This window comes from Balaenoptera acutorostrata, chromosome 1 (genome assembly GCF_949987535.1).
Source record: "Balaenoptera acutorostrata chromosome 1, mBalAcu1.1, whole genome shotgun sequence".
Classification (NCBI taxonomy): Eukaryota; Metazoa; Chordata; class Mammalia; order Artiodactyla; family Balaenopteridae; genus Balaenoptera; species Balaenoptera acutorostrata.
This window is the reverse complement of record NC_080064.1, coordinates 140,522,641-140,534,775: the sequence shown is the minus strand read 5'-3', so window position 1 is coordinate 140,534,775 and position 12,135 is coordinate 140,522,641. Positions and strand designations below refer to the sequence as shown.

At 36.7% G+C, this 12,135-nt stretch overlaps 1 protein-coding gene across 3 annotated transcripts in view; it reads left to right on the top strand.

Annotated features, from left to right (window-relative positions):
- The window catches only part of TOR1AIP2 (torsin 1A interacting protein 2), a 43,612-nt gene extending 35,583 nt beyond the window's left edge, over positions 1-8,029 (top strand). For all 3 annotated transcript variants that reach the window (XM_007188211.3, XM_028168014.2, XM_057528279.1), the window contains 2 exons: positions 1,666-1,767; positions 2,594-8,029. In XM_007188211.3, the coding sequence (XP_007188273.2) occupies positions 1,666-1,767; positions 2,594-3,354 (863 nt within the window). In that variant the 3' untranslated portion in view covers positions 3,355-8,029. The remainder of the gene's footprint in view (positions 1-1,665; positions 1,768-2,593) is intronic.
- Positions 8,030-12,135: the final 4,106 nt, after the last annotated feature.

Here is a 12,135-nt window from a genome sequence, read left to right as displayed (position 1 = left end):
GGAATGTGCAAAGTCTTTACACTGGAACTCAAGAGATGTGGATTCTAGTTGTGGCCCTACCACTTCCTAACTTGGGTGAACTTAAGCAAATCTCTCAACTTCCTGGTACTTCAGTTTCCTATTTGCAGACTGAAGAAGTAGGACAAGATGCTATCCAGCTGGTCTCTTCCAGCTTTTTTTACCTTCTGTGATTTTATGGATTTGGACTGTGTGGATTTGTATTTTATAAGTACTCTGAAAGCTCAGTCTGAAATGCCTATCTGCCAGAGCAAAGAAATATAAAATATAAGATATTCTGTTCATCAGGGACTTGACTAAGGGCTAGAATTCCATGTTTCACCGTAAGTCAATGGCTGATCTCAAATATATGTTTCAATGGCTGATCTCAAATATATGAAGTCTGTAACTTCAGTGAAGGCAAGGGCTGTGTCTCTCTCATTTATTGTGTTTCTGTGGCACTTGGCAGAGAGAAGTGACTTTATGAATATTTGTTAAATGAATGAGTGGATATGATTTGTATGGACCATTATCTGCCATCAGAATTTCACCGGTATGCAGGTGCACTGAGTAGAGGAAGAAAATACTGTTTTAAAAATGCAGTTTATGTGTGGGAAGCAACATAATATAATGGATTGAGCTAACCTAGGAGATGAGGAACCTCATTCTAATCTCAGCTTCGCCATATCTCTTTATGTGACCTTGGGCAAAGCCCTTAACATCCCTGGACCTTTTGTCACAATAGGTAAGGTAGGGGGCTAGAGTAGGTGATCATTAAAGATCCTTTCAGTCCTTAAATTCTGTGACATGATATTTTAAAAACCCGTGTTTTGGTGTGATATGACTAAATGAACTGTCGTTTATAGGTGAAGATGACTCTACTTCTTTATGTTAATAGAGTATGCTATTTGAGTTATTTCTCCAGTAAGGGTTATGGGCAATAGTCAGCTTTCATTGTTATATGAGGTACCTGGCTGGGGTCAAGCACACATCTAGACTCGAGGGACTTAGCTCAAAGTCTACAAAATACTGCCCTCCTTTTCACCCACGCATTTTATGATTGGTGTCTCAGCCCACACCTACATTTTTATATAGTTCATAAATTTTCTTAACCTTGTATTCCTTGCTTTGTATACCTCATTCACTAAGTTTCAAGCTTGCTTTTGTAAGCTATTTTGCAAAGGTAAGCTATTACTGTACAGTAATCTCTCCTGTCTCTAAACTTAATGTCTCTGTTATTTGTATATTAGGGGGTCTTGAGGAGCCTTTTGAGATGTGAACGCTGGAATTAGAGCATCATTGCCCTGTGATGTTGAGTCTTGTGTACAATATTTCTTAAATCCCTTCTTAAATCACATGTTAGATAGGTTTGGCTGCAATATTAGGATGCTTGTTTCTTTGTCCTTGATGTAAGAGCCAGTGAAGAATTGTGGATGTAGCAACAGTATCCTTAAGTGAATTTCACAGCATTTAATTTTATTCTAAGTAGAATAAAGGTAATGGTGAGCCTTAAGGGAAAGACAGGAAGTTAGCTTTGTATAAAACAAAATTTTATAAAGTATGGAAATCCTGTCAGGTAATTCTTTGCTTTGGTAAGAGGTCTAAAGGTATACACACTCTCATTAGTGTACTGTCTAAAAATAATGTTCCTTTTTTTTTTTTCCCCAGAGGTTGAGAGACATCAACAAGAAACACAAAAATTGGAAGGAAACAAAGAGAATGCACAGGATACCATAAGAAGGATTAATAAAAAGGATTTTCTGAACTATGGTGAGAACAAAACTGGTCTTGTAGTGTAACTGTAGTGATTCACATTCAGAAATCCTCAGAGAAGTACCTAGAAAACTAGCAGATTTAAATAGTTTTGACATTGTTTTAATATTTTTCTTAATGTTTGATAGGAATATTAGAATAGAGCAATAGAGTTCTGGGGATTTTTCCCTTAGGGGTGGCGGCCAATATTTTGCCATCCTTAACAAAATGGGAATTCCCGCTGGAGGAAGGGCTTTTCATAAACAAGAAACTAAAACTGTTTTTTTTTAATTGAAGTAAAGTTGATTTACAGTATTGTGTTAGTTTAAGGTGGACAGCAAAGTGATTCAGTTATATATGTATATTTTTTTCAGATTATTTTCCATTATAGGCTATTATAAGATATATGAATATAGTTCCCTGTTAAAGCTGTCTTTTCAATGAAAAAGAAAGTATTAACTTCTCAAATGGCATTTTTACATTTTGACTGTTTAGGAAAAAATGACCTATCTACAGGTAGGTAGTAGATATTTTTGAGACGGTAGAAGAATATACTGATAGTTCATTTCTAAATCACATCAGTAGCTATAGCAAAAAATATATAAACTTAGATTTTACCTTTTAACAAAGATGTTGTTATCTTCAAATTTCTTCTTACGAAATTAAAGAAAAAGTATTTCCAGTAGATTTCAACAGCTGAAAGTTTAAAGGACTTAGGCAAAAGAAACTCACCGCAGGCCAGTAAAATCTGACAGCGTATCTGCCTCTTTTCAGTTTACCACAGGCTTTATTTCTGACTCACATTCTCTCTAATTTTGTCTTTTATTTTCTCTTTCTCTGATAGGCTCCATCTTTCTTGGCTTCCTGGTTCTGACTCTTATTTTGCTAAGTTCTGTTAATAGCTATTATTCCTCTCCGGCCCAGCAAGTGCCCAAAAATCCAGCTTTGGAGGCCTTCTTGGTTCATTTCAGCCATTTGAAGGATAAATTTCCAGGCCAGAGTTCCTTTCTGTGGCAGAGAGGACGTAAGTTTCTCCAGAAGCACCTCAATGCTTCACACCCCACTGAGCCAGCCACCATCATATTTACAGCAGCTCGAGAGGGAAGAGAGACCCTGAAGTGCCTCAGCTACCACGTTGCAGATGCCTACACGTCTGCCTGGAAAGCCTCTGCCATTCAGATTGATGGAGCTGGAAAAACCTTTCAGGACAGTGATGCGGTCAAGGAGTCAGTTGACGAGGAGCTGCGCTCTGGGTTTGAGAAGGGCCAGAAGGCTGCTGTGGTCCACCGCTTTGAATCCCTTCCTGCAGGCTCCACCTTGATCTTCTACAAGTACTGTGACCATGAGAACGCTGCCTTTAAAGATGTGGCCCTGGTCCTGACCATCCTACTGGAGGAGGAAACATTAGAAGCAAGTGTCGGCCCAAGGGAAACTGAAGAGAAAGTGCGAGATTTACTTTGGGCGAGGTTTACCAACTCTAACACTCCCAGCTCCTTCAACCACATGGATTCAGACAAGCTGAGTGGACTGTGGAGCCGTATTTCCCACCTGGTGCTGCCCGTCCAGCCAGTGAGGAGCATAGAGGAACAGGGCTGCTTTCTATAAGCTAAGCACAGAGTTGGTTATGGTCAGCATGGGTTTATTAAAAAGGCAGTTTAAAAGGCTTCCATTTATATGGAAGGAGGTTGACGAATGTGAGGAAATAGCCTGGAAAGCACAAATGAGCTTATTTGAGAAAAGAAATTTTCATTTTTTAATTTTTGTAAAATCTTTCTAATCTAAGCATGACAAAGCTAAAAGTTGACCTGACTTTTTTTCCTTGCCTTTCAAGCAAATCAGGTATATATAACTGAGGAATGTTCTTCAATCCAAAAGTAGAGCAACAGAATCATTACATGGGAAGATAATCTTCTCAGTAACTACAGAGTGATTTTTGTTTTCTTGAGACTCTAAGGAGCCTTTTGGATAGTATTTGGACTCAGATTAAAGCAATTACAATTATAAAACAGTGAAAATTTTTTTAAAAATTTCTATATCACATGTTAAATATTTTTAAAATTCATTTTAATAACCTAGTTGTGGGATTACATCTTATGCTTTTTTGCACTTTTTAATAGTATGAAAAAGGAAATAAGAATTCAGATACTTATTTACCTAAATAGTATATGTAAGGCACTATGTTTTTGTTCCGTTAATGAGCTCTGAGGGAAAAGCAGCTGTGCTCAAGAAATGTTCTTAAAAATTGAAAACAATGGGGGAATTGTTTATAATCACTGCAAATGAAGAAATTCCAACTGGCTGTGTCTTTGCTTCAATTTTCTTGAATGATTTAGAGCAGTGGTTTTCAGGCTGTCTACTGGCACCCCTCCCCTTTGTATCAAAGAAGTTCTGCTTTTTCCCATTTTATATATTGGGCTCCTCCATAAGATTTAATTGGATTTAATTGGAATAAAGAGTTCCACTGATAATGAAGTTTGAAAATCACTGATTAAGTGAAAAAGCATCTTGGAAGATAGGGGAAAAAATGAAAATATTAAAACTCATGAGTAGGTAGAAAATAAAACACAGGTTTATCAAGAGACATGCTATTTATGAAGAATAAAGACTTAACAGATGAATAGCAGAATGTATAAACTAGTATTTACTAGCATATTTCTATGCTTTTGTTAATCTCTGTCATCATTTCTGTCTCCCCTGAATGGAATTTTATAATTGTCTACAATGAGAGTTTGAGTGCTTTAAGCAGAACAGATTTTAATAACCAGTTGAATCGTAGATTTTTATATAGGTACATTAGCATAACTTTACCATACTGTTTACTTATTATACAGTGATGGAACCTTTATCTAATGCAGTTCATTTCTTGACCAGCTAGTTAGAAGTATGATTAGGTTAACAATTAGAAAAATGCAAGAGATGTTATACTTAGTGAGAGGAAGTGGAAATGGTAGATAGATTCTAAGAGGTTTTAACAGCTAGTATTAATTGTTGGACCATGTTCTGTGATTGTAAGAAAGCTTGAGAAAGATGTTTATGGAGACAGTGATTGTTGATTTGCATCTCAACCCCGAAGGCAGAACTTTAGTAAAATGATCTTGACCTAATGAAGGATTTGTCCCATTACATGACATACCTAGGAACTATCACCATGAACCTGGAATATTTCAGTTAGGTTTTGGCCTCTGAAGTCGTGTGACTGAAGTATGGAAGGATTTTCGGGAACAGTAAGAAGATACAGGGGTCTTTGTTGATCCCTAAACAGAGAGCATAAAGACATGGGGGAAAGAATCTATTTGAAAGTGTTTGTCACAGGAAAAACAGATCTGTTCTAACCAAGACCTGACATTGTGCTCAGCTGAGCGTAAGGCCATACCTAAAGGAACTGTTTTCATTTGGGACTTTGTGAAGGACTTTTCCGCTAGATTTGAGGAGAGACCTTCCTGAACAAAAAGTTAAAGCACAGTGAATATAATATCAATCCAATTTAAAATCAGCGGAAATTGAAGAAAACTCTATATGTCTTATTCAATATTTTTTGATATTTCTAGATCTCAGATGCTAGCATTACATCACACAAAACCATTGGTGCCTTGTAGAACTGGTGCCTGCTGACCTGTGCTACCTCAGATTTATAAAGAACCAGTATGAAGTATGCACATCTAATCTGTCAGTGACTCAGATCACAGTTGAGACAAAGATTGTTTCATCTTTCAGTTGAATATGGTTTTTCATCATTTCCTTTCAGTATAATTTAGAAAATATTTCCAAATGTCACAATTTTTTTTTTACTGTTCAGCCTTTGTTAAAAAAACATGTCTCCTTCCATATATAAGTGCAATCAACTGAAACTGTTGTCAGTTTTCTGTCCACTATTTCAAAAATCATTTTTAAAAGAAGCAGTATATTAGCTCTGTGTCCTCATGAATAAAATGATTATTCTTAAAGCATAAAACTTTATATTTTTTAAATGTACAAATAAAATCTATTACCTAATGAACGCTTAGGTTAATTTCTATTCAATTGTACCTATTTTTTACATTTTTCAAGTTTCTAAATTTTCTTTTGTGTGTCTAGTAGTTCATCTTTCATTACTATAACAGATAGTTTACTTGTTTGACTTAGAACAATGACTTGTGGGCATGTGACATGATATATGATACCCAAACATCACCATTTAATTATTATCATAGAACAACTCTAATTATGTTATATATTAATATAAATCACTTCTTGAGTGATACCAGAATTCTAGAACCAACTGGTAGAATTATAAACTGTCTCTCGACTTGAGTTTTTTCCCCTGTGGGGTAAATTTTAGGTTTCCCAGTTAGTTCCCAAGGGTTGGCAGAGGAGTTCCAGGGGATTCATATAACTAAAGGTGGTAGCAATGCTGTTGTTTCTACTTCTAATTTTTAAATCAATAAAGTCATTTAAATATATTTCATTTGAAAGCTGCCAAGCTTATGTGGTAAGGTTCCGCAGGCCTGTGACCCACCATCCTCCAGGTAATGACACAGTTGAACAGTGTTAGCAGCTGAGGTGGTTTTGACCCTTTCACAGTTTTTGTTTGTTTTATACAAGAAACATAAGGAGCATTGATGATAAAATATAACAAATTCAGCATGTAAAAGTGATACTAATTCAGCAAGATGATCTTCTCCGGGACTATATTTGCATACATCTGACCAGTTTTTATGCAGCATAGTCAGGTGTCTAGTACTTACTTCAAAAACTAATGTTAAGTAGAAGATATAATCATTATAGCCGATTATCATTTACTGGGAATAAAGCTTATATCCATACACAGTTTATTTGTAGAGAAGTACTTTCAAATAGGAACATGATACCTTTTTTCTTTTATCATCTGAAAATAAAACATAACAATTATAAAAATAAACCAAGACATCTTTGTAAAGCCCTCAATATGCCATTTTATAAATGCAGTTTTTAATCTGCTTTTCCTGTTGAATGTATGGTTAAATATTAATCTTCATTTTAATATTTTGTCCACCAATCTGAGCATGATATATTTCATTTTGAAATTTGTTGAAAAGTTATAGTGGTTCTGTTTTCTGTTTTTGGTTTTTTCAAAAATTAAAGTACCTTGAACACTGTATCACTTGTTCGATGGGAATGTTGTTTGTCTTTATATATGTATTGTGAATATTAATGATTATGAATCACTATCATAATCCATAGAAATATGAAATGATTATTTTAAAATATTTCTAAGGGTATCTATGAGATTATGAAATACTGAGGCTTATGAGTCACGCGGGAAATACTTGCTATGAATAACAATATATTTGCAAAGAAGGTGTTACCAATTCTAGAGAGAACTAAATTAGGATACCTGTGTAAAACAGTTTTTCCAGATGACTTTAAAACATGCCTTATTCCTATTATGTTAAGTTTTAGGTATTAGGTTGTAAAGTAGCTGATGATGTGGGCCTAAATTTGCCTCATTCAGACTGAGACTGGGCTACTGAAACTCATTTCCAACTAATACACGGCCCTATCAGTTCTGTATATGGCAGTGCTTCTCGACCTGTTTTTAAAAATATATATACAAACTAGTTAAGAGCACTAGCCTTATCCAAAGGACCTGAGAACACAACCAGTATCCCCTAATCTGTAAATAATTGGCAAAGATATAAATAATTCAGTTTTCAGTGCCTTTCCTTCCAGGATTATATGCTGTGTTTATTTCAGCTTGTTTCCATGTCTTTAAAAATCCATAGGTTGGTTCCTATACTGGGAAATGATCTCCCACTTTTCCTCATTGAGGCTTCATAAACTAAATTTGCCCTTGGCTAAGAGCAGTTACCTGAACCAAAAAGAACATTTTTGGACTTGGGAAGCAGTGGGCTCAGTAGGTAGGGTAGAGCTGGCAAGAAGATGTGAAGGCCCATGGCAGTTCCAGCCTTCCTTCTCCCTGTGCCCACACTAGCCTCAGCCTTCTCAGCCCAAATCTCCAGGCAGCTGCTTCTGGTTGAGCGGATTACAGGAGATTTAAATCTGTTTGCCATCCCTGTCATAAAAGAAACAGCACATTGACTTTCAAACAACTGCAATTTGCTTTTTTTTTTTTTTTTTTTTTTTTTTTTTACCTAACAAAAAGAAACGGGCTTTGCCAGTATTAATGTCAAAATTCTTGGCATCCCCCTTCTTCCTTAGGTAACCATGACTGTGTTTGCGTTTGTTTCTTGTAGATGTTGAAGAATGTGCCTTATTCAAATTAGTTGTGTGGTTTTACGAAAAATAAATCTCCTTAATTTTTCTCCATTGACTCATTCTTGATTATAGTTCCCCAGATAGCAAGTTTATAGAAATGGGCATATGGTCATCAATGATGGGAAAGGAAACTGCCCTCCTTTGGTAATAAGTTCAAGAGCCAAAGAATCCTGTGCGTGTCAGGAGGCACTCGGCCATCAGTTGCAGGCCTCATTTAGCATTCTTCGTGTGCTATTTCTACTTAACGAGGTTTTCTTCAGTAGGAGAGAGAGAGAGGGCTTGTAAGTAGAGCTCTGGGAATTGCTCCTAACCTAGTGTGCTGATTGGGAATGTGTTAATCTTAAGAGTGGACATCTTTCAGTTGTGTGTCGGGGGTGGGAGAGGACAGAGTGTGTTAAGAATTTCTGCCATGAAATGTTGTCAAACCAGAGTTAGAGCGCAGAGGCACCTGAATACCCATCTCAGCCCCTCACCCACCCTTCTCCCAGCTTTCTGTCCCCACTGTTTGTACCCAACTAAAAACAACAGACCTATCGACATTTTATTGAACAGTTTTCCACCAAATCTGAATTCAGTTTTGAAAATCTGAAAGATTTATTCCTGCAGTTTAGAAAAATAGGAACTCTTGGGAGTCAGCATGTCTTAAATAAGAGCTTTCAGTGGAATGGGCTAAAGTCAAAGGATAAGAGGAGCCTGAAGGCAAAGAACATAGGGTTTTCAGCAACATGATTTTTTTTAAAATTCATAAACTCACCACTAGAGGATGTTAAGATACTTCTCCAAATATGTTGGAACAGACTTAAGCCTCAATACTGAGAAAACTGATTAATAAGGAAGAGAGGTGCTAGGAGTTAATTAGTTACTGTAGGAATTGTAATTTTAAATAGTATACAATAAAAATTATGTCAAGTCTGAAGTTGCAGTCTGGGTCATGGAATGTTTGATGCAGAAGCTGACAATGATTCTTTGCTTGACCAAACTTTAGTCAGGCTCCTGAATATTTTTCTAGGCCTATCTGTGTACTTCTTTGGAAAACATAGTTTTAGCAAGAATCCTGCTAAGTCAATTTAACTAGAACCCCACACCCTCAATATCCTACATGGTTCCTCATCTTCCAGCATCCCCTAGGTGATGTCTGATCACTCTGGCCTGCCTTCAGTAAGAATTCTGATAGGTCACTTTAGCCAGAAACCCTGTTTCCTTGGTGTTTCCTCTTAGTAGTTTTCCATCCCTGCTCCTTCGTTATAAATTCCTCCTTGCCCAAGCTGTATTTGGAGTTGAACCCAATCTCTCTCCCCACTGTGACATCCCACTGCAGTGGTCCCTATACCTATAATGAGGGTCCTGAATCAAGTCTGCCTTACCATTTTTAACATTCATCATTGGATATTTTTTTCTTTAACAAAGTAACTTCATCAAGCTAAACTAGGGAATGATCCTAGCTACTGAGTGAAGTCCTTAGCTACTTAAGGAGATCCTGTTTCATATATGTGCAGGGCACACTTTACTGAGGAATCCATCCACATGAGACATGAATTTAGGGCCTGCGGAGGCCCTCATACACACAAACAGTACAAATGAGACACAAATCGTCTTTTTTGACCTGTAGCCTGACACTTTTTAGGATCCCTAATTTTCTAATATACAAACCAGTACTTAAGATGAACCGTCAACTCTGTAATGCCTTTCATTATCATATTACCTAAGATGCCATTTTAACATCTTTTTGTAACTCCAAACATGTAACAATAATAGATAGAATAAATTCAAGGGAAATTGAAAAACACAGAGCCATCATCATCACTAATTATTAGAGAAATGCAAATCAAAACTATAATGAGGTACCACCTCACACCAGTCAGAATGGCCGTCATTAAAAAGTCGACAACAAATGCTGGAGAGGGTGTGGAGAAAGGGAACCCTCCTATACTGTTGGTGGGAATCTAAGTTGGTGCAGCCACTATGGAAAACAGTATGGAGGGTCCTCAGAAAACTAAAAATAGAATTACCATATGATCTTGCAATCCCACTCCTGGCCATATACCCAGACAAAATTCTAATTTGAAAAAATACATGCACCCCTATGATCATAGCAGCACTATTCACAATAGCCAAGGCATGGAAACAACCTAAATGTCCATTGACAGATGAATGGGTAAAGAAGATGTGGTATGTATATACAATGGAGTATTACTCGGCCATAAAAAAGAATGAAATAATGCCATTTGCAGTAACATGGATGGACCTAGAGATTATCATACTAAGTGAAGAAAGTCAGAAAGACAAATACCATATGATATCACTTACATGTGGCATCTAAAATATGACACAAATGAACTTATCTGCAAAACAGAAACAGACTCACAAACATGGAGAACAGACTTGTGGTGGCCAAGGGGGTGAGGGAGGGAAGGATTGGGAGTTTGGGGTTAGCAGATGCAAACTATTATATATAGGATGGATAAACAACAAGGTCCTATTGTATAGCACAGGGGACTATATTTAATATCCTGTGATAGACCATAATGGAAAAGAATATGAAGAAGGATGTATATATGTATAACTGAATCAATTTGCTGTATAGCAGAAATTAACACATTGTAAATCAACTATACTTCAATCAAGTTAAAAAACAAAAATAACACAAAGCCAAGAGATGCACCTTTGAGGATCAGAAACAGTACCAACAAAGTGCTGAGTGGGGCTAAAGCCATAGGCCTCCTGGGCCTGCATCCAGTCAGGCAGAGGCTCTGGTGTGCCCCATGTGAGGCACACCTGTTTGGTTATATAAGCAAGACGGCTGCTAGGCAAGCCCTGCAAAATTAGTATTGTTATCCACAAAACTTCAGTAATTCTTTTGTTTCAAGCAGCTTTTTTTAAAAAAACATCTTGTCTGAATGCCTCCTATAAGTATGCTACAAGTCAGTTTCATAATTTCTTATACGCCATGTAGTTTGGCTGGAGAAAGATAATTTGAATATGCCCCACTATCTTTCTGATAATAGCCAGTAATGTCAGTACATGATGTGGGGCTATAATTACTCGTCAGACACATTACTGAACAGTGCGAACATATGCTTCTGGTTACTAAATCACCATGTTGGTCTACTGTCAATGATACGGCATAACATTTTATCAATTTTTCATTCATTTGTTTATGAGTTTCACTGAGAAAGTAAGCTGTATGTAGAATATTCTCCAGGTAAAATCTAGATGAATGGCTTTTAGAAGGATGTCAGTATGCTTACTGGAAACTAACAAAAAAAGGAACAAAACAAAAACTTGAGCGACTGCATTTGGTTTGAAAATTTAAGTATACAGCAGCAGTCAGAATAAACGGAAGCCACAACAGAAGAGCTGGTGCCATTGTTTACATTATACTCTCGGTAGGTATAGGAGGAAAAACGACTCTCCCCCTTTTTTTAATTAAAAAATATCACCCCAAATAATCACTACATGTGAACTCGAGGTTAATAGTCTTTCTTCCTATAGAGTTGTCTTTAAACTTAATGCCTGGATTAGCAAATTTAAGCAAAGAAGGAAAGCACCTTTTACAAGAGCCATCAGTTCAATGGTTATTATTTAGTGGTGAAAGTCTGGGGCAGGATTACCAAGTGGTTAGCTATTCCAATTACAAAAGAAACAGCATAGATAAGGTATATATTTCTTCAATCAGATTTTCACCATATTGCTTTCTGAATGATCAGGAATTCTCAGAAATTTCTCAGAAAGCAAGAAAAGCAGAAGTACAGATGAATTCATCATCAATCCAGCATGCTGTCAAAACCGTTAATGTTCTTTTCATATGACTCAATGTCCCTTTGTATTATTAAATAATATTATTTAATAAGAGTTGTTAGCATTTATATTGTACTTCTTTTCTTCATACACTCTGTTCTTTATTACGTCTGATTTGTAGGTGTTCTTATACATAATTTTGGAATTATTTCCTCCCCATGATAGTTTGAGGTGGCAAAGTTGACATCTTATTTTTAATGCATCTGTACAAGATGTGAAAAATTCCTAATAAGACTTTTTAAAAAAAGACTCATGGGGCTTCCCTGGTGGCGCAGTGGTTGAGAATCTGCCTGCCAATGCAGGGGGCACGGGTTCGAGCCCTGGTCTGGGAAGATCCCACATGCCGCGGAGCAA